The sequence below is a fragment of the Somniosus microcephalus genome, chromosome 19 (genome assembly GCF_052327205.1).
Source record: "Somniosus microcephalus isolate GS21.2 chromosome 19, FLI_Smic_1.0, whole genome shotgun sequence".
Taxonomy (NCBI): Eukaryota; Metazoa; Chordata; class Chondrichthyes; order Squaliformes; family Somniosidae; genus Somniosus; species Somniosus microcephalus.
The window spans coordinates 47,490,096-47,516,449 of record NC_141005.1 but is presented as its reverse complement, the minus strand read 5'-3'; the positions used below and the strand labels follow the sequence as shown (position 1 = coordinate 47,516,449).

The 26,354-nt window shown below is 43.7% G+C and overlaps 1 protein-coding gene across 3 annotated transcripts in view; it reads left to right on the top strand.

Annotated features, from left to right (window-relative positions):
- rbm19 (RNA binding motif protein 19) overlaps window positions 1-26,354 on the top strand; it is a 292,795-nt gene that overhangs the window by 20,650 nt on the left and 245,791 nt on the right. For all 3 annotated transcript variants that reach the window (XR_015072332.1, XM_085961763.1, XM_085961764.1), the window contains exons 12-16: window positions 11,138-11,259; window positions 14,681-14,777; window positions 19,206-19,316; window positions 22,994-23,194; window positions 25,187-25,286. Coding sequence is in view for 2 of the 3 variants with exons in the window: in XM_085961763.1 (XP_085817889.1) it covers window positions 11,138-11,259; window positions 14,681-14,777; window positions 19,206-19,316; window positions 22,994-23,194; window positions 25,187-25,286 (631 nt within the window). In the remaining variant the exon portion in view is untranslated. The remainder of the gene's footprint in view (window positions 1-11,137; window positions 11,260-14,680; window positions 14,778-19,205; window positions 19,317-22,993; window positions 23,195-25,186; window positions 25,287-26,354) is intronic.

Sequence of the window (26,354 nt, the reverse complement as noted above, 5' to 3'; positions counted from 1 at the left end):
CGGGCAGAGGATTGGTGGAGTGGGGGGGTGCTGCGGCAAAAGAGGATCGGGGGGGTGAAGAAAAGATTGTAGTCAGCCTCCGGATGACTGGGTGGGGGAGGTAGAGGGGGAGAAAATCGTGGCCCAGTGACCTCGTGGGTGGGGGGGGGGGGTGGGGTTAGGGTAGGGTCCCTGGATCCAGGAGGTAAGTATAAAGGCACTTACTTCCTGGATCCAGCCGTCTCTGGCTTGCTGTAACTGCCGGGTTTTACGAATTGTGTAAAACCCATCCACCTGCAATTAAAAACAAAATGGAGGAACGGGTAGGCTGCCTGCCACCGCCCTGCTTCGCATCCCGCCTCAGTTAAAACCGGAAGAGGTCGGAATCCGATTTTTAACAATTTAATTACCCCCACGCTCCAAACCCACCCTTTTTTTGGTTAAAATTCCCCCTGTAATCTTGTCTTCTAGTAATAAAATCTTCTCCTTGCTTTGTCCCATCACTGCTCAATGTCAGTTGTTACCTCTGAAGAGGGTTGGGGTGCTACATTACATTAACGGTACTTTAAGAATGCAAACTGTTGTAGTAGTCTATGAAAAGTGCACTCTTGTTGATAACTTGTAAATGGTCAGCTTTCATTTCTAGTGCCAGTGGTTTGCCTGGGTTTTATGAACATATGGAAATTACGGACAGGGAAGGACACGCAGGTCCATCTAGCCTGTCCCATATACAGGTAGACTACCCTTTATCCGGACTTCCGAAAACCGAAACCCTCTAAAAACCGAAGGTTTTTTCGTTCAGCGTAAGTCGTGCGTACGACTTACGCTGAACGAAAAAACCTTCGGTTTTTAGAGGGTTCCGGTTGCGGAAGTTCGGATAAAGGGTAAGTCGTGCGCACGACCCCCCGCCGACCCCCCCGCCAGCCCCGACAACCGCCTCCCCCCCTCCCCCCCCCCACCCCGCCGGCCCCGACAACCGCCGACCCCCCCGCCCCGACAACCGCCGACCCCCCCCCCCCCGCGGACCCCGCCAGCCCCGACAACCGCCGACCCCCCCCTGCGGACCCCGCCAGCCGCCAACCCCCCCGCGGACCCCGCCAGCCGCCGACCCCCCCGCGGACCCCGACAACCGCCGACGACCCCGCCAGCCCTGACAACCGCCGACCCCCCCCCCCCCCCCCCCCCCGCGTACCCTGCCGGCCCCGACCCCCGCCGACCCCGACTGACTTATGCTGAGCGTCAGCGTAAGTCGTGCGCACGACCCCCTGCCGACCCACCTTCCGAAATCCGAAATTCTCCTTTATCCGAAACTCGGCTGGTCCCGAGGTTTTCGGATAAAGGATAGTCTACCTGTAGTTGTGACGCTCTGGGAGAGGCCAAAAACATATAAAAACCAAAGCCATTAGGGAAATCTGGAAAATTCCTCTTCAACTCCTTTAGGGGATCTAAATCAGTCCAGGACATCACATTGACCTTGATTTTGTTGAATTCCATTTTCATTTAATTTACCAGTGGCATAGGGCTGGAGTTCCATTATTTGACCTCTTTGCGGTCCACTTCTGCAGACCACAAATCGGACAAGTTTAAAAATGCCTGCAAAAGTGTGGCACCTGAGCTGTGAATTAGGGGCGGATATAGAGATGAGGACCTGTTAAAGGAATGTGTTTTATTCTTAAAGGTTTGTTGTCTGTTTATAAGTTTTTAAATAAAAGATGATGTACATTTAAAAGTGGCATGACAGTTCTTTTCTCATTACATTAAATGCATGTTTCTTTTTTTAAATTACTGTGCATGCAGACACACACATGCAGGCACGTACACTGTAGTCTGAGAGTTTTTTGCCATCTTCTCTCTGGTTTTGGCCTTGAAATAGGGGAAAAAAGCAGAACTGTCTTACAAGTATAACAATGAAAAATATAGTTTAAGATGAAGTTCTAGAACTTCAAAGGCATAGAAGATAGGAGCAGGAGTAGGCCATTCGGCCCTTCGAGCCTGCTCCGCTATTCAACGAGATCATGGCTGATCATCCAAACCCTAGCACCCGGTCCCTACACCGACAGCCATCCCACCCAAGCCCTATCCCCGTAACCCCACGTATTTAATCCCCCCCTAACACTAAGGGCCAATTTTTATCATGGCCAATCAACCTAACCCACACATCTTTGGACTGTGGGAGGAAACCGGAGCACCCGGAGAAAACCCACGCAAACACGGGGAGAATGTGCAAACTCAACACAGACAGTCACCCGAGGCCGGATTTGAACCCGGGTCCCTGGTGCTGTGAGGCAACAGTGCTAACCACTATGCCACCGTGTATTTAAATATGTAACTCATCAAACTCACCAGAGGGTGGCAGTCATTAACTAATCATAGTGTTAAACCTTAGAGAATTACAGCTGAAATATCTTAATAGATAAAAAGAAAAACCTTTACTGTAAATTTTAAAATAAAAACTGACTGCTGTAAATAGAAAGCAGGTTCATCAGCATCTGAAAAGACTGAGACAGGTTAACGTTTCAGGTGTATGCACTTTGTTGGAACTTGAAAATAAGCCGTTTTATAAGACTATTTCCAGATTTCAGTATTACCTCTGTTCATAATATTTCATTGCCTCTGATGTGCTCTCTGTCTTCCCATTTTATCTTTTTTTCCCATCCACCCCCCCAATGTTTTAAGTTGTGGACAAAGTTTTTTTGTGGGGTGGGGTCAATAATTGTACTTTATCCCAAATTTTCTAAACTTGGTATCCAAGAATTTTTATTAGCTATAAGTTATGATTGTTTATGTTTAATCAGCTGTGTGTGAAATCTTGAGGAAACCTGCTCACCGCATTTTAGAGTGTCCAAACCGAACTATTGAGAGATCCATAAAAGGAGCATTCGTGCTCACCTGATTTGGATTGCACATTTTCTCCCTGCATGACTGGCCCCATTTACCCAAATCCAGAGAGCTTGGGTGCAGGTTGGCAAAGCTTGAGGACCCTGGTGCAGCTGGCGATTAACCAATTACAACAGCGCAGCCTCCAAGAGACAGCACCATCAAGCTTCTTGTGCAGTCAGGAACACTGTTAAAGTATCGGCTAGAGTTGAGTGCACAAGAATTCCAACACCCAGTCTATCTCCACATTTCCATTGTGAACCAGGCTTGCTCGATCATCATCAGTTCCCATGAGTATTGCAGATCTAACAACAGAAAATGCTGGAAACACTCAGCAGGCCAGGCAGCATCCGTGGAGCGAGAAACAAAGTTAATGTTTCAAGTCTGGGACCCTTCATCAGAACTGGAAAAAGCTGGAGATGTAACATATTAAGCAGGTGCAGAGACAGGGAGAGGAGGAAGGAATTGAAGGAGTATACTGTGCTAAGGTGACCTGCCTGGCACAGAGGGTTAACTTGGTTGAATTTCTTTTGCCAGGAGCCACCTCTCCCTTTATTTCTTTTTCCTCTCCCTACCCCAAAGAGGATAGACAGTGGGTTATTGGAGAACTGATGAGCACGGTTTGAGCCCTCCTAACCACAGGATTGACACATGCTTATAGCCCACTATGTCCACTCGCTTGACGCCAGTTGACTTCAGTAGAGGATTAGTTAAATAAACAGCCTGCTTTGGCACACATTTTATTTGGCAAAAGCAATATTCACTTAAACATGATTCACTGATAATTCTACTAATGGAGAGGGTGGTGCAGCTGGACTGCTACTTCAGGTTGGTCTTGACTGACTCGTGAACTGAATTATATAAATGTCATTTAATCTTTTCCAATATTCTTCCTTGTTTCAGTGAGCAGAATATTGAGCATTTAGAACAACACTTTGTTATACCAAGGGGAAAATAATTCCAGAAATTGTTTCATTTATTCATACAATAATTTGCACAAGGGTTGCGCAAAAATTTCTTTGCATGCCTTAAATTGATAGCTGCACAGAATCATGGGGGAGAAATTCAGTATCGCCCTGTTTGGGCGCCGTTATCGGCCGTGCGCAAAATTTAGCGCCTGGCGCTAATTATCGTCTCCGACGGCAAACTTGGCTTTTATCGCCCTTGGAGGTGATTGGAGTGCTAAATCAGGCGCTACACACCTCTCAAGGCGCTAAGGCCGAGGAGCGAGGCGCTACCTCAGAGCGCGGGTGCAGCGCAGTTGCTGTCAGTTACCGATTGAACGCAGACACACTGGCGCCGGTCAGTTCTTAAAGGGGAGGGTCGATCTTGCTCTCCAGCCACACCCTGCTCATTGGAGCCTTGAATCTCGGCCTGGACAGACCTGTGGCTAAATCTTGCAGGCAAGGACTATGGAGAGGGCACATCGCTTCAGCGCGCGGGCCTTGGAGGCTCTGGTTGGCGCGGTGGAGTGCAGAAGATCTATACTGTACCCAGAGAGTGGCAGGAGGCCTTTGCCATGCGAGTACAGAAGAGTGTGGAGGGAGGTGGCTCAGAGCGTCTCCTCAAGGAGCAAGGTGCCCAGGACCCATATCCAATGTAGAAAAAAGTTCAACGACCTCACTCGGGTCGTCCGGGTGTGTGGCTTCTTTTCAAAACCCCTCTGCCCCTTCATCTCAACCTCACTCTATGGCCAGAGGGTCTTAAAAGCCCTAATGCCCAACACTCATCCATCACCTATGGCCCTTTCATCAAACACATACGCACATTCCACACTTTGCATACAGTAAGGGCTATTCAACTATGGGATGCACATCAGGCAAGACCATGGCTGCATACAGTAAACATAAACATAAGAAGTAGGAGTAGGCCATAAGGCCCCTCGGGCCTGCTCCGCCATTCAATAGGATCATGACTGATCCGAACCTAGACTCACGTCCACTTCCCTGCCCGCTCCCCGTAACCCCTAATTCCCTTATCAGCTAGGAAACTGTCTATCTCCGTTTTAAATTTATTTAATGTCGCAGCTTCCACAGCTCTGAGGTAGCAAATTCCATAGATTTACTACCCTCTGAGTGAAGAAGTTTCTCCTCATCTCAGTTTTGAAACAGTAGCCCCTTATTCTAAGATTATGCCCCCTAGTTCTAGTCTCACCCATCAGTGGAAACATCCACCCGATCAAGCCCCCTCACAATCTTATATGTTTCAATAAGATCGCCTCTCATTCTTCTGAATTCCAATGAGTAGAGGCCCAACCTACTCAACCTTTCCTCATAAGTCAACCCCCTCATCTCTGGAATCAACCGAGTGAACCTTCTCTGAACTGCCTCGAGAGCAAGTATATCTTTTCTTAAATATGGAAACCAAAACTGTACGCAATATTCCAGGTGTGGCCTCACCAGTACCCTGTATAACTGAAGCAAGACCTCCCTGCTTTTATACTCCATCCCCTTTGCAATAAAAGCCAAGATTCCATTGGCCTTCCTGATCACCTGCTGTACCTGCATACTAACCTTCTGTGTTTCATGCACCAGGACCCCCAGATCCCTTTGTACTGTAGCACTTTGCAGTTTCTCTCCATTTAGATAATAACTTGCTCTTTGATTTTTTCTGCCAAAATGCATAACCTCACACTTTCCAACATTATATTCCATCTGCCAAACTTCTGCCCACTCACCTAGCCTGTCTATGTCCTTTTGCAGGTTTTTTATGTCCTCCTCACTCACTGCTTTCCCTCCCATCTTTGTATCGTCAGCAAACTTGGATACGTTGCACTTGGTCCCCTCCTCCAAATCGTTAATATAGATTGTAAAGAGCTGGGGTCCCAGCACTGACCCCTGCGGAACACCACTAGTCACTGATTGCCAACCCGAGAATGAACCATTTATCCCAACTCTGTTTTCTGTTAGATAGCCAATCTTCTACCCATGCCAGTATATTACCCCCCATCCCGTGATTTCTTATCTTGTGCAGTAATCTTTTGTGTGGCACTTTGTCAAATGCCTTTTGGAAGTCCAAATACACCGCATCTACTGGTTCCCCTTTATCCACCCTGTTTGTTACATCCTCAAAGAATTCGAGCAAATTTGTCAAACATGACTTCCCCTTCATAAAACCATGCTGACTCTGTCCGATTAAATTACGCTTATCCAAATGTCCTGTTACTGCTTCCTTAATAATGGACTCCAACATTTTACCAACCACAGATGTTAGGCTAACTGGTCTATAGTTTCCAGCCTTTTGTCTACCTCCCTTTTTAAAATAAGGGCGTTACATTAGCAGTTTTCCAATCTGCTGGGACCTTTCCTGAATCCAGGGAGTTTTGGAAAATTACCACCAATGCATCCGCAACCCCTACCGCTACTTCTCTCAAGACCCTAGGATGTAAGCCATCGGGTCCAGGGGATTTATCCGCCTTAAGTCCCATTATCTTACCGAGTACTCCTTAGTGATTTTAATCGTGTTTAGCTCCTCCTCCCCGCCCCCCCATAGCTCCCTGTTTGTCCAGTGTTGGATATTTTTAGTGTCCGCTACTGTAAAGACTGATACAAAATATTTGTTCAGCGTTTCTGCCAACTCCATGTTCCCCACCACTAATTTCCCGGTCTCGTCCTCTTAAGGGACCAACATTCACTTTAGCCACCCTTTTTCTTTTTATATAACTGTAGAAACTTTTGCTATCTGTTTTTATATTTTTTGCTAGTTTACTTTCGTAATCTATCTTCCCTTTCTTAATTGATCTTTTAGCTATTCTTTGCTGGCTTTTAAATGCTTCCCAATCTTCTATCCTCCCACTAGATTTGGCTACTTTATATGCCCTTGTTTTCAGTCGGATACTATCCTTTATTACTTTACTTCGCCACGGATGGCTGTCTTTTCTTTTACGTCCCTTTTTCCTCAGTGCAATATATTTTTCTTGAAAGTTGTGAAATATCTCCTTGAATGTACACCACTGTTCATGTACCGTCTTACATCTTAATCTATTTTCCCAGTCCACTTTAGTCAACTCTGCTCTCATACCTTCATAGTCTCCTTTATTTAAGCTTAGTACGCTGGTTTGAGATCCAACACTCTCACCCTCCAACTGAATTTGGAATTCAACCATGTTACGGTCACTCATTCCAAGGGGATCCTTTACTAGGACATTTTTTATTAATCCTGTCTCATTACACAGGACCAGATCTAAGATTGCCTGCCCCCTGGTTGGTTCAGTATACTGCTCAAGGAACCCATCCCTAATGCACTCTATGAACTCTTCCTCAAGGCTGCCCTGCCCAATTTGATTTGTCCAGTCAATATGAAAGTTAAAATCTCCCATGATTATAGCTGTTCCCTTATTACAAGCCCCAACTATTTCCTGATTTATACTCCGACCAATAGAGTTGCAACTGTTGGGAGGCCTATAGACTACGCCCACTAGTGACTTTTTCCCCTTATTATTCCTTATCTCCACCCAAACCGTTTCACTATCCTGATCCTTTGACCCAATATCATTTCTCACTATTGCAGTGATTCCATCCTTTATTAACACAGTCACCCCACCTCCCTTACCTATTCAACTATGGGATGCACATCAGGCAAGACCATGGTTGCATACAGTAAGGGCTATTCAACTATGGGAGGCACATCAGGCAAGACCATGGCTGTATATTTACTCAGATGCATCCTTTTCCTTGCAGGCCAAGCTAACTCATAATAGGAGACAGCAGCAACGGACGGGTGGAGGGCGGCCTCAGCTGCAACCCCTCCGCGATCTTGAGGTGCACGTGCAGAGGATAGTGGCAAGCCGGGTGATCGGTCCCGTCGCCACTGGAGACGCCGACCCCGTTCTGGACAGCAATGGTAAGGCATCACTTTTTTGTCCTCTCTCCTTCCACTTGTTCCTCACAACACCAGCCTTTGACACTTCCAATTCAACTTACTAAATCGCTGCATTCATTCCTTCCTTGCTGCCACCCTGTCATCATGCTAAAGCCACTCTTGTACCTCCCTGCTTTCAGATGGTGATTCGCCAGTTGAGGAGACGGGCCCTCAAGCTGCCAGTGGGAGTGAAGCTGCAGGCGAGGAGGAAGAGGAAGCCGGAGCATCAGCACCACCCTCTCCCGAAGAAGCCCATGCCCACACTGGGAACACGCCTTCCCTGGAGGGGAGCAAGGGGGAAGGGTCTGATGAGGGTGAAGCTCCAGGACCCAGCGGGCTGCAGCAACACGATGGGGGTACTGAAGCTCGGGGGCCTTCTCCCCGGAGGGAGAGTATGTCATCGAGTCCTACTGCACTGGACGCAGAGGAGGAGCGACGCCTCACTGAAATGAACACCCAGGCGGTGCACAGGCACACTGAGCTCATGGGTGCAGTGGAAAGGGTGCCCGAATGCATTGAATCACTGGCAAGGAGTGTGGAGCACTTCACAGTAGCACAGGTGGATGCCACGCAAATGCTTAGTGCTGCAATTCAGTCACTGGCTGCCATGAGCCCATCTCTGACTGTTCTCATGCAGACTCAGATTGAGGCCACGCGAGCACTGACTGCTGCCATCCTCGCTAGTTCGGACACATTTCCCCGGGGCTCTCACCGCACCGCAGCAGGTCAGCAATCTGTGCTCCAGCAGATTGCTCCGGATGCTGAAGTGCTGCCCCGTGGGAGTGTCAGTCGAGCAGGGAGTTGCTGTCCTCTCTCAAGATGACAGCATTCCTGCTGCCACCACTGTCACTTCTGCACTGCACTTGCCACCCCCTGTAGGACAGACTGCTGCCGCCCATGCACAGTTGGTGCAGTCTGCAGCCGGGCCCTCCAGGCCAAGAGCTGGTCGAGGCCGTCCTTCAAGGGCATCTGCAGTCTCAGGTTGTGACAATCAGCAGCCTTCCAGCAGCCTTGCTGCAGCCACTGGGGTCCCATTACGGAGGAGCTGTAGGTTGGGAAGGGGGGAAGTGCACAAGGGAAGGAGATCACCCTCGAAGGGCCAAAAGTAGGAGGTGTGACAAAATGATGTTCGTTTTTTTTATTAAAGGCCGAGGCTCGTGGTCAAATTTTTTTTTTAGTGTTTTGGACATTGTCTCCAGGTTGTGAGAGCCAGTTATGTTAATGACTTTTTTTTTGTGTTTCTTTCTATTAGTTTGTCATGCAGAAATGACAGAGTTTGTAAAAATAAAAATGCTTTTGTATTCAAAATGTACATGTTTGGTCTTTGCAATCATTGTTGCCTTGGCCGGCTTGGGGGTTGCAGGTTGGTTTCATTCATGTTGTTTTCAATGGCAGAAGCCATTTCCTCAGCAGGGGCCTAGCAGCGGCTTGCTATATGCCGTTGACGGACGGCCCTTCCAGTTTCGACATTGTGTGCTTCCCTCCCGCCTTGGTGCTGCTGATCATCCTCCTCCTCTTCCTCCTCCTCCTCTGGTGGTGCTCCAAGGCCTGGTGGCATTGGCTGGGTCCTGAGGATTGCCAGGTTATGCAGCACACAACAACAAAGTGGGAGATTCGTTCAGGCGAGTACTGCAGGGCTCCTCCAAAATGGTCCAGACAGCGGAACCGTTGCTTGAGCATGCCGATTGTTTGCTCAACGATTTTCCTGGTAGCTTGATGGCTCATTGTACCGCAGCTCAGCAGGGGTATTGGGCGTACGGAGCGGTGTCATCAGCCAGGTGCACAGTGGATATCCCTTGTCCCCGAGAAGCCAACCACCTGGGTGATGTGGTGCCTGGAAAAGTTTTGCCACAGTAGTCTGGCGCAGGATGAATGCATCGTGGCTGCTGCCAGGATAGTGGGCATTGACAGCGTGTATCAGCTGTCTGTGGTCACAGACCATCTGAATGTTCAAGGAATGGAACCCCTTTCGGTTGCGGAAATCCTCGGCATTCTCATGCGGAGCACGCAAAGCCACATGCGTGCAGTCAATGGCGCCCTGCACCATGGGGAAGCCCGCTATCCTAGCCAAGCGTTCTTGCTACTTGTCCGGGGTCATGGGGAAAGAGATGTACTCTCGTCTCCTTTTATCGAGGGCATTTGTGACCTGACGGATGCAGCAATGCACCGCGAACTGAGATATTGGCGATGTTCCCAGTAGCTGATTGAAATGAGCCGGTTGCATAAAAGTTCAGAGCCACTGTTATCTTCACTGCCACCGACGGAGACGTCCTGCTCCTCAGTTGAGGCTGCAGATCTGGCTGCAGCAGGTGGCAGAGCTCTGTGACCACCTCCTTGCTGAAGCGCAGCCTTCGCAAACACTGCTCCTCAGACATATTAATGTAGGAGAATTGTTGGCGAAATACCCTGGGAGGGTAAGGTCTCCTGTACAGAGGCCTGTTGGCCCTCCTCCGTCTGGCCATGATTGCCACTATCTGCGTCTCTGTGCCCTCTGAATCTGATGGCGCAGGACGACGTCCCCATTCATTGCAGCCCCCATTGTATCTTGGCAATCAAAGTAATGAAGGTCAAAAACCAAAGTACCTGCAAAGTTATGGTTAGAAGCCAAAACTATTTCAGACAGCGTTGACTCAATGCAGAAGTCTCTCTTTCTCTCTCTCTCTCTCTCTCTCTCTCTCTCAGAACGAGTGGTGTAGAAATGTCTACCACAGAAAAAGCCAGGAAGAGGCCCCCTTTAAATAGTGCCCCCCCCAGCCCCACAGCGACTGGGTAGCGTTCCAGTCTATCTGTCGTTGGTAGCGCCAGGTGGAAAGGAGGGGGACGCCACTCAATTTTCGTTCTGGGGCGCCCCAAGGGCATTGCACGCTCGAATGACGTCAAGATCTGCGTGCGCAGGAGATCGGGCGGTATTTAGCGCCGCCCCAAAATGTCTGGTCAATTCCGCGAGAGGCGCAGATATCGCCTCGCCTGGGCGCTAGTTACTTTGCGTCCTCTTAAGGCGCTAACGGGAGGCGCAAACCAACTGAATTTTTCCCCCCATAAGTTTTTTTAAAAAGTGTGTGGTGTTGGCCCAGTAACTCATGACTTTAAAGTCAAATTCAAACAAAATGCTTTCCCTTGTAGAATTTTCTAAAGTGTATGTTCATTTTAAAATGTTTCATTCAGACTTTTATTGCAGTTCTGTTTAAAGTTATTCATGGGGTTTTGATTGCTTCGATATGTTGGTACACCAATGTGCTGTGTCACTGGGCTGTCTGGGCATATTTAAAGCCATTGTACATAGTTACTTCTTAGTGGCTAAACAAGAAATTTTATTTCAAAGTTAAATTATCCTTTACGCGGTATGATATATTCAAATAACAGCTTGAAATTGAAAGAGATAGCTGTATAAGTGACATAAGATAATTTTCTATCTACTCAGGGCAGGATGATGCACATTTTGCCATCTACAGTGAAGAAGGAGAAGCCTGAAGATGACGATAAATTAGGTTCCTCTACATACAAGAGAAACAAAGCAGCTAAAGACAAGGCCAGCAATAACAGGTTGGATATCAGTGTACTGAAATTACACATTTACATGGTATTAAATCAGTTAATAGCACGTGTTCGATTCCTAAACTTTTGCATCCTATAATTGCATCTGAAACATATTCCTAAATATATAGAGATTGTCTACCCTCATGCTTTTTGTTTCCAATTGAGCAACTACATTTTGTAATTTTGTGACTTTTATTTCAAAATTTGTAAAAATTGTTCTTATTTATATTGAAATGCATAGATTTTTGATATACATAAGATGTGTGTATGGCACATAAAAAGTGATTGATCTCGAAGATTCCAAATGTAATGCAACTGACTAAGTGGCATTGTGAGCATAACGCTGCGCGAATGATTGATTGCAGTGGGCCAGCACCCAAATGTTATGTGACAGCCCTAGAATCAACCTTAGGTAGTGCAAAATCAGTCTATTTTGGAGATTGAGCAGGCAGCTTAGCCGGAGTCCAACAGCCTCCTCGCTTCCACCCCCAACCCCACCCAAATGCCCCAGAGCACTATATTGAGTGGACAGCACCTCCCTCCCTCTGCGCACCTGACCCCCACCCCCTACACTGAGCAGTGGTTGGCCACCATTCCTCAAACCCTGCTGAGATATATTGGCCAACCTACCTCATCCCTCAGAGTAGAAATGTACTGTTCCATCGCCAATCACAGTTAGCAGATGACCCTACCAACCATTGAGCTGAAATTGCAGGATCCTATGTCCCCCAAAAGCAAAAATGTGATATCCAAACATTCACAAAAGTGGCCAAGCATCAAAATGATGGCGGGGAAGCATGTACGAACAAGGTTAAAAGAAAAACTGGAACTTTGGCCCAAAAAAGCAAATGGGGAATCCATCCAGCCAACCCAGCCATCCCCCGCCCCCACTCAGCAGAGATCACGACTCTATATTACCATAACTGAGAGCAATCTCTGCCGCACTGAGGAAAAAAGTATGGGACACCCCGCTCCCCACTGTCTGAGCAGAAATCTTGCACCCCATACTGAGCTGGAATTGAGGCATGCACACCCCACTGCAAGAGTAGTAATCACCCACTACTGAACAGGAATAATGCCAACAAACCTCCCCAAAACAGAATTCTGGCTGCTAACCGCCCCCCCCGCCCCTCCCATTTTCCCTGTTTGCAGAAAATAGAGCAAATTCCCCTGAGGGTAAACTTAGTCTTCTGCTCCGTCCCTAGTGAGGACAAAGATAACCTGTTTCCCCTCTTTCTTTCTCCCCCCCCCCCCCGGACCACAAAGAAAAGCCCAGCCTCCTTCCCCATCTCACTATGCACAAATCAGACTTTCCCTGCTCCCCCCACTAAGAACAAATCCCCAACCCACAAGCTGGGCTGGAGCTTATGCCATCCTCCCTTCCCCTTGAAACAAATTTGGGCCTAATCCTGCCCTCCCTCCATGAACAGTAACTTGCACCCCTCCACCCACAGAATCAACTCGTACCTCTTCCAGCCTCTCGCAAAAAAGCAACTCTGCACCACCCCAAGTCGAATACCTACCCTCCGTAACCTACGAATACCAAATAATCCTTCCTCATCCTCTTACTCCCTCCTTTCCACCCAGTCTCTCTCCTCTTCTCCCTTCCCCTCCCTGTCAAGCTCTCCCATCCTTGTCCACCTCCTTCCATCCCCCCTCCCCACCATGTGAAGAAGTAAGTCCTCATTTAATGCCACACACTGCTTTATTGTCTTCTGTTGCTACCTTTCATCCACCCCATCCTCCTACCTTATCCCCCTCCTCTTCCTTTCCCCAGCCCCCTCTTCTCTCGCTGTCTCTTCCGCTCTCTCTCTTCCTCCTTTTCCCCTTTCCTATCTCTCTCTCTCTCTTTCTTTTCTCTCTCTCTCTCTCTCTCTCTCTCTCTTTTCTCTTCCTCTTCTCCCCCCTCCACCACACCACTGGATCTAGTTATCCTGCTGCTTTTGTAACCTGCTTGATATGAATACTGGACTTGATCTTGACTCTGCATGTGCAAAGTCACATGATATATAGGTGTGTCTGTGTGTGTATATGTTTAAAAGCTGTAATTTATCACATATAGACATTTATTTAAAATGAATTAAAAATAGGAGAGACGACTGTTTCCTGCTGGTTGCAAAGACACTTCCCCTGAAACACACAATAGTCTTAATTGACCTAGTAAAGTGTCTGTTTGCAGTGATAAGACCTTGCTTCCTTTAGGGTACAGTTCAGATTATTCACAGCTCCCCTTTCAGCAGCAGAATAATGCACCACGTGTTTCTTGGTGTAATCTTGCTGTCCTTATAAAATACTGTCCTCTGAGTTGCTGTGAACAGTGCCATAGAAAGTCTGCTGGTTATTTCTTTAAAAAAAAAATAATAGCTTGATACATCTGCTGGGGCATGATCCGAACAGTTAGGCTGGGATTGCACCGCCGCGGAACTCTGCCACCGATCCTGTCGCAGTATGCTGGATCGGGGTGGTCCTTCGGCGATGTGGGGATGCAATTGCAGCACCAGCCACTGAAAACCCTGGAAACGCTGGTGGTAGCTGACCAGCCTGGGAGTTGGGATGCAGGTCTCTTTTACCCCCTCTCCCCACTGGAAGAACAAGATCTCCTTCCAACTGTCTCCCCAACATTTTTTGGGGTCCAGGAAAATATGCACCAATTGTGCACCTCCTGACTGAGGACTGTGGAACGGGTACCCCTGTCTTAAGTATGCCCTGCTCTGCCACCCTCTTTCTCTGCCACCACCCCACCCCTCCTCCCCTTACCTCAGTGACCATGCAGTGGTGGCAGAGGATCCAGCCCTCCCACAAGGTCAGTGGAAAATTCATATTTACCCAATCGAGTTGAGATTATTTGGCACACACTGGAACAACTACATTCCGGGGCCGAAGCATTCTTTATTCCAAGTGATCATTTGATGGAGGTTTCTGGATATTTGGTGTTTGCAATCTCTAATTTCTGTATGCATATTTAAAAATATAGCTCCAGTCTATTTTGCATTTTTTCTTAATTTAAAAAAAAAGTACTCTGCTAATGTGATAATTCTAGGCTTACTTTTCCATCTCTTATTACTTTTGATTTTCAAAAGCCACCTTATTGCACAAAGGTTGAAGAAAGGTGAATTTTAATTGAGTGGCAACTGTACAAACTTCACACTATCCGTGATGCTTTAACCAGTATAGTAAAATAGTTGACTTGCAGGGTAATCAGAAATTATAACTTTTTTTGTTACTCTGCCTATTCCTGATTCCAATTTGCTTGATGCAAATTATCTGATTCAGTTTTTTTTAGTACTAATTCGCACTCTGCTGTGTTGTTTACATTGCGTATTTCAAGTAATCAATCATTTTGGGGGGGGGGGAACACAATTCTGAATTGATGTAATTTATCTGTTTTTACATAGAGTATGAATTTATGTTCCCTTGTACTTTTCAGCTCGCATAACTGGAACACCTTATTTATGGGAACTAATGCTGTTGCTGATGCAATAGCAGCAAAATATAATGCCACAAAAAGCCAAGTGCTAGATCATGTAAGTATTTTTATTTGAATGACACAAGTAGTTTTATATAGGTATTTATGCTATATGCTGTATATTAAACCAATGAATGCCTTGCCTTGAGGTAAAAGTTAAAAATGTACACCCACCAAAAATATTTCAAAATGGAAATACAATACAAAAGCATCATTTCTTCTTTTCGCAGCACTATGTATCACTCCCTAGTGAAATAAGATACGCAGATGACCTGCTTGGAGGTTATCTGAGTATAGCAATTGAACCAGAGAATTTCCATTTTTCTGTTTTTTTTAAACTTTATATTTGAATGAAAAGACAATTTGGTTCTTCCCTCTTGTCTTTTATTTGTTTTTTCCTGTTAACCTCCCCCTTACTCTGCAATGTTTCCATGATTCAGCAGCAAGAGAGCAAGACATACTCCTGTCCTGTCAGTATTTTTTCTTTACCCCTCTTTCTATTCCCTACCACCCCCATCCCAAATGGAGTGTCAAACTGCTGCTCCATTTGTAGCATGCAAAAAGACACCAAGGGGAGAATGTCTGTCTCTCTAGAGACTGGCATTTGAACTTGCTACTTATTTTGCAAAACAGATTTCAGTGATCTGCTTCTGGAATTGTTAAAGGTGTCTCAAGTTGAAATCAAATTGTGTTGTCCAAGGGTACAGACATACTACAAGTTTATAATTATGCAAATACTGTTGTAAATCAGAGTTGAAGCCCGAGCTGATTCTTTGATAAATCAACTCTGACCCTGACTCTGGATTTGTGCTTCACACCAATGCTACAGTTCTGGTGTAACTGTACCATAAAAATATTGAGTGAACAAAAGCTAATGATTTTACATAAAAACATAAGAAATAGGAGCAGGAGTAGGCCTTTTGGCTCTTCAAGCCTGCTCTGCCATTCAATCAGATCTTTTACCTCAACTCCACCTTCCTGCAGTATCCCCATATCCCTGGATTCCCTTAGTATCCAAAAATCTATTGATCTCTGTCTTGAATATACTCAACGACTGAGCATCCACAGCCTTCTGGGATAGATAATTCCAAAGATTCACAACCCTTTGAGTGAAGAAATTTCTCCTTCTCAGTTCTAAATGGCCGACCCCTTATTCTGAGATTGTGACCCCTAGTTCTAGACTCCCTGGCCAGGGGAAACATCCTCCCAGCATTTACCCCGTTAAGAATTTTCTACATTTCAATTAGATCACCTCTCATTCTTCTAAACTCTAGGGAATACAGGCCTAGTCTACTCAATCTCTCCTCCTAGGACAATCCCCATATCCGACGAATCAGTCTAGTAAACCTTCCTTGCACTCCCTCCTGAGTTATATCCTTCCTTGGGTAAGGAGACCAAAACTGTACACAGTACTCCAGGCGTGATCTCAACAAGGCCCTGTATGATTGCCGTAAGACTTATATACTCTTGTACTCCAATCCTTTTGTAATAAAGGCTAACAAACCATTTGTTTTCCTAATTGCTTGCTGTACTTGTTAACTTTCAGAGATTTGTGTACAAGGACACCCAGGTCCCTCTGAATACCAACATTTCCCAATCTCTCACCATTTAAAGAATATTCTGCTTTTCTATTTTTCCAAACAAAGTGGATAACTTCACATTTCTCCACATTATATTCCATCTGCTACATTATATTATCTGCCATTTTGACAAAGTTCTGCTTGGCTCACTTTGTTTAGTCATCGACACTACTGTTGCTATTCCAAAATATTGAGAGCTTTGAAATCCAAAAAGGCTAACATAAGCATTTCTATTTGGTCAGTTTATTCATTGCTAAAGTTTAAACTGAACTATAAAAACTAGATAAATTAGGCTGACTTGCATGAAGATAGAGAAGCAACTTCAGAAAGCATATGCAAGATTTGTTACAACCAATGGAATTTGAAGAAATAAAAGTCTACCAAAGCACCAAAAATGGGGTACACAAAGTTCTTGATTCAAAACCAATTTACCACAGCAGGACTAATGGAGATCATTTTTTCACATCAGTAACTTTTGTACTATTTACAGAGCTGGTGTTGGGTCTAGCATGTAGTTCTCCTAATGACCTAGTTTTTATTGGTAGCATATGGGTGATTCCTACAAAATGCACATGCCTAATGTATTGCTTCGGGGCTAAGCTATTTGTACAATGAACATTGGAACAGGAGGAGGCCATTGGCCCCTCAAGCCTGTTCTGCCATTCAATGAGATCATGGTTGATTTGTATCCTATATCCGTCCACCTGCTTTGACTCCATATCCCTTAATTACCTTGACGAGCAAAAATCTGTCAATCTCATTTAAAATTATTAATTGAGCTAGCATCTACTTTTTGTGGGAGAGGGTTCCACACTCCGACCACCCTTTGCGTGAAGAAGTGTTTCCTAACCTCTCCTGAATGGCCTGGCTCTGATTTTAACGTTGTTCCCTTTTCCTAGACACCCTCGCCAGCAGAAAAAGTTCCTCTCTAGCTATACTTGCAAAATCCTAAAACCTCAATCAAATCACCCCTTAACCTTCTATATTCCTGGGAATACAAGCCTAGTTTATGTAATATCGCCTCGTAATTTAACCCTTGGAGCTCTGGTAACATTCGAGTGGTTATATCCTTTCTAAGGTGTGGTGCCCAGAACTGTACACAGTACTCCAGATGTGGTCTAACCAGGGCTTTGTATAGCTGTAGCAAAACTTCCTCCCCTTTATATTCTAGCCCTCTAGATATAAAGGCTAACATTCCATTAGTCTTTTTCATTATTTTTTGTACCTGACTACTACATTTTAGTGATCTGTGTACATGGACTCTTAAATCTCTTTGGACCGCCACTGTTCCTAGCTTTTTACCATTAAAAAAAAAAAAAATACTCAGATCTATACTTATTTGGTCCAAAATGAATGATCTCACACTTGCCTGCGTTGAAATCCATCTGCCACAGTTCTGCCCACTAACCTAATCTATCGATGTCTCTGTAACTTTATGCTCCCATCTAAACTACTTACTATGCCACCAATGTTTCGGTCATTGGCAAACTTGGATATATGTCTCTCTATTGTGTTATCTAAATCATTAATAAATATAGTGAATAGTTGAGGCCCCAGCACAGATCCTTGAGGGACACGACTATGTCCTTGTAACTCGAGTACATTTAAAAAAAAAAAAAAAAAAACATTTTTTAAATTTATTAATTCATGGGATGTGGGTGTTGCTGGCAATGCCAACATTTATTATCCATTCCTAGTTGCCCTTGAGAAAGTGGTGGTGAGCCGCTGCCTTGAACTGCTGCAGTCTGTGGTGAAGGTACTCCCACAGTGCTGTTGGTAGGGAGTTCCAGGATTTTGACCTAGCAATGATGATGAAATGGTGATATATGTCCAAGTCAGGATGGTGTGTGATTTGGAGGGGAACTTGTAGGTGGTGGTGTTCCCATACCCATTATCGCTACTCTCAGTCTTCTACCGCGTATCCAATATCCTGAGCAGGTCAATAATTTGCCTTTAATTCCATGAGCTTTAATTTTAGCTAACCGTCTCTTCTGTGAAACCTTCCTTCTGGAAGTCCATATAAACAACATCCATAAACATTTCCCTGTCTACTACTTCAGTTAGGCTCGTCGGACATGGCTTAACCTTTACAAATCCCTGTTGGCTCTCTCCAATTAGCTAAAAAATTTGAAGTTCTCAATCACCCTGTCCTTAGTTGTAGATTCCAATAACTTCCCCGCAATAGATGTTAGACTAACGGGTCTATAATTTCCTGGTTTCTCGCTCATCCCATAATATCAGTGACCCTGGAAAAACAAGTTGCTGATAAATAGTCTTACAGCTAAATTGGGCTGACTTAAGTATTTTGTTATATATTTTGGGTTTGACTAAATAATTGGTGAATTTGTCACCATTTGCCATTTCCTCCCGAAACCCCACAGCTTCTCCAGATGCTCACCTCCTTTGTTTCTTCTCGGCCATGTTTGTTACAGGGGTTCCTGGACACTCAACATGTTGTAGCATCTCATGGGCATCAATCCTCATCTCTGTCCTGCTGCATGTCTAATGGGTACAAATTCAGTCAAGGTATAAGACGGACTCAGAAAAAGACTTTTACTTTGTTTGTATAAAAAACAGCCACCTGCTATGTTCTTATGTGATGAAGTTCACGAAAGAGGATTAGTGATGTTATTGCTCAATAAAGCTGAAATAATTATCGGCATTGGATCATTAGAAAATTTGATGGCCAGCACATGCTATATAAGTTTATGCCGGTAAAGGGATTAAGGTAATGTTCTTCAATTTAAAATTAAATTTGGTTAGAATGAATAAACTGTTCTGGTATTTTAATAATCACTGCATGCCCGAGCCATTGTTCTCTTCTCGGGGAAACTTTTGAACAAATATGCAGGCCACTTTCACAGATATAGACTCTACTAATTTAATTTTTCTTTGATCTTTTGAAGGAAGGAGAAGGTAGTGTTGCAGTCCGCATGGCCCTGGGTGAGACACAGATTGTACAAGAGACCAGGCAGTTCTTGGTTGATAATGGAGTTAGCTTGGACTCCTTCAGTCAGGTAAGACAATCCAAATGAATACAGCTGATACTTCAGACAAGTGTTAATAACTTTGTTGATTACTGCATTAAACAGAAACATGAATGTATTGTTTGCACTGTTGCTGAAGCATGCGGTAATTAATCTCTTGTCCAGCAGCCCGAACATGTTTTCCATCAAACATGGTTGCTGAAAAAGGGTGCAAAAAAATTACAAGCAGTACTTCAGTTCACGATTTAACAATTTTCCATTTTGTAGAAAATGAATGATCAAATATTTTTGTCGACAGGATGTGGATTATAAATCCGGAGAATGAGTTGACCCTTTGAGAAAGTTCTTTTTGTATTTATTGCATGTTTCTATCATACAAAATTAATACAAAGTATTTTAATTTATTGGTGTATTTTTTTCCTGTTAGATGTTACTCCCTAGTGCGAAATTGCACTTTGCCACAGGAAAATAAATATTAGAAAAGAAAACCACAATGACATTTTGAATTATTTATAGTCCCTGCAGGGATTAATTAACATTTTGCGTTTACAAATAGAGACGAGTACAAGAATGAAGAGATAAGTTTGTATAACAACAGCAACTTGCATTTATATAGCGCCTTTAGCGCAGTAAAATGTCACATGGTGCTTAACAAGATAAAGGTTTAGACGACTATTATATTCAGTTTTGGGTGCCCTATCATAGCATTAACATTAAAGCTATTGAGAGTGTACAGTGTAGATTCACCAGGATGAAATTGGGGATGAGAAACTATAGTTATGAAGAAAAACTTGAGAAACTGAGATTACTTCTACAACAGAGAAGGCTAGGAGGATATTTAATTTAGGTTTTTAAAATTATGACGGGTTTTGATCAGGTAAACAGGGAAAGACTATTTCCTCTGGTTGGGGAGTCGATGACCAGCAATCATCAGTGTGAAGCCAGTAGGGGGAAGAGGTTAGGAGACATTTCTTTACTCGGAGAGTCGTTACAAGCATGAAATGCTTTGCCACAGGAGTGGTAGACACCATTACATCTATTGAAGGTAAGTGTAGGTGAACATTTGAACCAGAGGAAGATACTGGGCTACGAGGTGAGAGTAGAATTAAGTTTGGAATGCTCTGGCAAAAGCTAACATGGCCATGATTGGCCGAATAGTCTCCTTCTGGGGTCTATTGAATAGAATATTCTGCACCATTATAAGTTTGTGAAGTATCAACTTAAAGCCACTAGATGTCAGCTGTGGACATATTTTATAAAGAGGATCAGAGACGAGTGAGGCATAGGAGTTCCAATGTGGCCATTACAGGTTTTCATTTGTGATTACCCCATGTGGTGTGTTCCACATTTGGTGGAGCACAGTGAGAATCATTCAAATCCACATAGGTGTGTGAACCCAGTCCTATTAATTGTGTGTGGCATGGGTGCATGCCATGAAGCGCACAATTGTATAAATTGCACCTTTCCCCATTTAAAAAAAAATAGTGTACACATACTACATCCCTAAACCCAGGATGCCCATTAATGAACTTGAGTGTCAACTCATCCGGTGTCTCAATCTCACCCAGACTATGTTCAAAAATCTGTTTGTTGCTTTACTTTCTGAAGACACTGAATTAAAGAAGATTATTAAAGGTGGAATAATTTAGCTTCTTGAGGTTTTAAAATAATTTCTACCTATACTTTAATAACTAATTCGTTCATTTTTTAGGTGTGCAAAGTGTTGCCTGTGATGTATGTAGATTTGGTTAAATGATGAGTGTTTGACCTGCCCTGCATATCTCTCAAAAGCAACACTTCCAGCAGCTGGTGAAGATGGAAGCAAACTCCTCAAAGTCTTTTGGTAGAAACTTACAAAATGCATCAAAGATAATGCATAAAATACTGAGAACTATAACTATAAAAACTAATTTCTCCATTTCACTTGCTATACTAAAATGCCTGTGCTGATGTGGGGAAGTGTTCGTATTTCCATATATACATGGTATATAATGGCCCAGAAATTCGGGTCGGGGGCTTCCCGCGGGTGCAAGCCCCCGACCTACACTTACCTTGCGCGCCAGCTGTTGAGCTGTGGGCCCCCGTGGAATTCCGATCCTGGGCCTCCTCCAACTGCCGGCGTGCAGTGCTTGTGTATCCCAGGGGCACAGTTAGTTCGATGTGTCCCCTGGGATCACATGGGCCATGGAGAGCCAATGGCAGCAGGGAATGCTTCATTCATAAGTTTGACAGGAAGGGCTGTCAAACTTATAAATACTATAAGCCCCAAAACATCACTAAATCTTCAAATAATTTTTTTTTTAATCACATTTTTTAAATAAACTATAAATTACATGAAATATAACTTTTAAACAATAATTTAAATTTTTGAAAAAAATAATTTTATTTTCTAATGGGGCTAAAAATAAACCTGTGGAAAAAATGTTTTAATTTTAATTAATTCACCACTTACCTTGTAAAAAGCAGGCCTTGCGACTGCTTTTTAGATGTCTAACTTCTGGAGACTTACCTTTTTTTGCAGGTTTTTTCCGGGAGGGTAAGTTCGATGCGCACGCGCTGCCTCTCCTGCGCACGCGTTCGACCTCTGAACCCCTTCTTTCAAGGGAACGGAAGTGCCGGTTTCCCGTGCATGCACAAAACTGGCACTTCCATTGGGCCTATGGGTGAGTACCCAGTGCGTACTCACCCGTGGAGACCGAATTTCTGGGCCAATGGCCTTGAAATTGCGGTCGGTGGCGTAGCTAAGGAGTACGCTGCCGACCTCTGAAAGAAATCCGCACTTACCTGGTGTGAGGCCGCCTTCTAAAACAAGCTGTGGAGTTGAGAGCAGCGTAGTGGCCCACGGATTCCAGGGGCGCACCGTGTATGTAAGTGTACCTGGGATCACGTGGGGTGGCGCTCCAATCGGAAAGCAGAAACCTCCAATGCCCATTCATGATTTTTTTTAGTCTCACTCCCCCCGGTAACTTAATAAATAAATCAGTCTCTCATTCTTGTTAGAGTTGTGTTTGGATCAGGAGGATAGAGATATTTATTTTGAAGATTTTTTTATCATGTCTGGTGTATATTCCAAGCTGCTGCATAGCCCCCCTCCCCTTATGCTGTGCAAACAGGTTCCTGCGCTTGTTTGCGCCAGCCGTAAAATTTTACTGTGTAATTGCTGGGCAATTAGCCCAACTCTGCGCCAGCAATAAAGATTTCACAGTCGGAGCGGATGACCTGTCAAGTCGGAACTTGACATCGCAAGTTCGGGATTTAGCGCATGAACTTGCTGTCCATTTCAAAGGCGGTATGACGGCATACCCTGAGAGTACGCTGTCATACCAACTGCAAATTCTGCCCCTATATATATCTAATTAGAGAGGGGGAACTAGGAGAATTTTTTTTTTGCGCACTGTGTTGTTACGATCTGGAATGCAGTACCTGAAAGGGTGGTGTAAGCAGATTCAGCAGTAACTTTCAAAAGGAAATTGGATATATGCTTGAAAAGGAGAATGCAGGGCTATGGGGAAAGAGCAGGGAGTGGGACTAATTGGATAACTCTTTCAAAGAGCTGGCACAGACATGATGGGCAGAATGGCCTCCTTTTGTGCTGTGAGATTCTGCGTGTAATTGTGGTAATGCAAGCCACATTTTTAAATTAAGTTATGTGCAATATTTTTCTTTGCATATGATATTTATATGTATATTTCATGCTTCTTTTGTAGGCTTCTGGGCAGAGAAGTAAAACAGTTATCCTTGTAAAGAATATTCCTGCAGGAACCCAAGTGGATGAATTGAAGAAAGTATTTGAGAAATACGGAGACATTGGTCGGGTTTTGCTTCCGTCAGCTGGCGTAACTGCCATTGTGGAATTCCTAGAACCTACAGAGGCCAAACGGGCATTTACAAAGCTTGCATATTCCAAGGTATACTCCATGAAAGGACCATTATGAATACAAATTTGTTTTTGTCATTGATTTTAAAGCTTCATTGGTGCAAGACAGAGGCTTTAAGGTTCTGGGCACCATTTTCGTGTCAAATAGTAACCAACAAGGACCAGGCTAGAGAAGTGAACCCAAATGGAGTTGCAGATCCAAATTTTCAGCTTTGAGATTTAGAGACTTTGTTCTACTCCTACGTTATGATTGGAAATTGTAGAGTATTCTGCTAAAAGTAATGGATCAAGAGAGAACCTGACTTGTATTCTGTGCCTTCAGTTTAAATTGCCATGGTCAGCGTAATGTGCTTTATTAATTGTGAGCACTGAGCTACTGATGGGCAACAAACAGCGTATGTTCTGTGAAAGCAAGGTTTTTCTTGTTTGACATTGCTTTACACTGACACGTACTCAAACATAATTCATTGGTAATAATTACATCTGAGCAACTTTATTTTCAGTTCTCTCTTCAGACAAAGTTGCCATTAGTCAGTAGAAATACATTCAAGATGGTGACAGTAGCAAGAATGAAAATGCAATGAGAAATTTTGCATTTTCCCCCAAACAGCTAGGGAAGTTTTGTTGAACTCTGTTATCAACTATATTTTGGCTACAGGGAGATGCAAAATGTAACAATGAACATGCTGAAACTGTTCCTTTTCTGCTGTCTTGATGTCATTGTTTGCAGCATGAAAATTTCTAATTGAAATCATAATGCAGTATTTTCAAAAGGTCTTTGATAAGGTACCGCTACATGGTAGGTTCGTGACAAAAGTTAAGGCATGTGGGGTTAAAGCAGAGAGTAGGAGTAAAGGGTAGATAATCAGATTGAAAGATGGTAGAAAGCGGTGCTCCACAAGGCTCAGTCCTGGAACGACTGTTATTCATAATTTACATTAATAATTTGGACTTGGGAACAAGTAACACCATATCAAAATTTGCAGATGATGCCATACTGGGGGGTTTAGCTAACGCTGAGGAAGAATGCAACATAATACAAGAAGACATTAGAAAACTTGCAGACTGGGCAGTAAAGTGGCAAATGAACTTTAACATATATTTACAAGGGTGGTTCCAGAACTGAGAGATTACAGCTATCAGGAACATTTAACAGGTTGGGGCTTTTTTTCTTTAGAGAAGAGAAGACAGAGGTGACCTGATAGAGGTCTTTAAAATTATGAATGGGTTGGACAGGGTTGATGTGAAGAGAATGTTTCCACTTGTGGGAGAATCCAAAACTAGGGGCCATAAATACAAAATAGTTACTAATAAATCCAATTGGGAAATAAGGAGAAATGAATGTCTTTACTCAAGAGAGTGGTTAGAATGTGGAACTCCCTACCACAGGAAGTGGTTGAGGTAAATAGCTTGCATGCTTTCAAAAAGAAACTGGACGAGTACATGAGAGAAAAGGGAATTGAAAGATATGCTGAAAGGCTGAGATGAGGCAGCTGGAATGAGAGCAGACTCGTGGAGTATAAACCCCAGCACACACTAGATGGGCCAAATGGCCTGTTTCTGTGATGAATATTCTATCCAATTCTAGTCTATGTGTTATTCAAATTCTCATTCTACATTTCAACACTGCAGATTCTTTACTGGATATACAGGATTTTAAGATTTGCAGATTAAGGGCTGCAGTGTGCATTTATTTCCCATGGAAAGGCCTAGCTACGAGCCATTCATATTTACAGTTGCACTTGTTAGCAGAAGAATTAGAAGTTCCTTTCCATCATTATAACACACTTCTGGTTGACATATGATAAAATTGTGTGCTGCTGTGGCATGTAAGCCTGTTTTCCACATGCTTAAAATATACTGGTGTGATTTTGCGTATTTGGGAAGCATTTTGTTTAATTCTGCCAAAATAATGCCATAGAAATAGGGAAATAATTCATAGCTGTATCTTGTCAGGATTTTACAATGTGTTTATCCAATGCTACCAAACTGAAATACCTCTATCCCTGTTTTGTATAATTAGTTCCAGCATGTTCCACTTTACCTGGAGTGGGCCCCAATGGATGTGTTCTGTGCCCCAATGCCAGAAAAGAAGAACCCTGAAAAGAAGCAGATTAATGAAGGTAACTAAGAAAAATGGTGGGATTGTTCAAAGTAATTGTATGAATGTGTATAAAATTAGTCAACTAGTAAAGTTCTGTACAGAGCAGAGGTGTGTATTCTCTCCTTTCTCCCTCTTTCTCTCCTTTCTTTTTCTTTCCTCTCTTTCTCTCTTTTTTTCTCCCTCTCTCACTTTGTGTCATGTCTACTATTGTAAAACAAAATTGCATAGTTCCAATTAGAACAGGAAGATTAAATTTGTTTGTCTGTTGGAACAAGTACAGTGAAAAGATGGAGTTAAACATTTTGATTACTCTGCTGAATGCTATCATCATCATTCTCTCTCATTTGTGTCATCTGTGCATTATTGTTGTGAAACAGAGTATCCTCTGACTCGCCCTGAGCAGCACCAAGGGAGGTCTGCTAGTAATATATTACAAAACAATCTGAGAAAAATAAAGAAAAATAACCAGTTACTTAATGTTGGATGCCTCTGACTTGTAGCTGAAACACACACTTTACAACTTTCAAAATTCCATGACCAAGCAACAATTGAACTCTGAGTAATTAGAGCTTATGTTTAAGGCAACAACGTTCCAATTGTTCTTGTTAAAGTGGAGCTGTGTCCCTTTTTTAAGATAATGCATTACACAGTATGAAACTCCTGCCCTATGAAACAGCATAGCATATCCAACTTGCTAGAGAAGGTCTGCTAGTGTGTGTCAGTGTATATGTATCTATATTTATATTGTATCCAGGACATCCTAGCTGCACTTTGGGTGCCAGTTTAATTGAGTAGTTCTTCAAATTGCGTAGTTGCTGCTGCTTAACATGGATTTGTAAGCTTCATTGATCAACTTTCAGTTGTCCATCAGCATGCCACGGATGGAACTTATTTTTAACACATGCTCTGGTATAATGGTACTTGGAAATAATTAATTTACAGTATCAAGATCTCTATAAAAGCATGTTCATAATAGTCCTTTCATGCAGGAAGTTATTACATTGTCCAGAAAGTTTGGTCTGATTTATACTTAACTTCATTGTTTTAATTGGAGTGAAAATGATTTGAATATTTTAACTTGTATAAC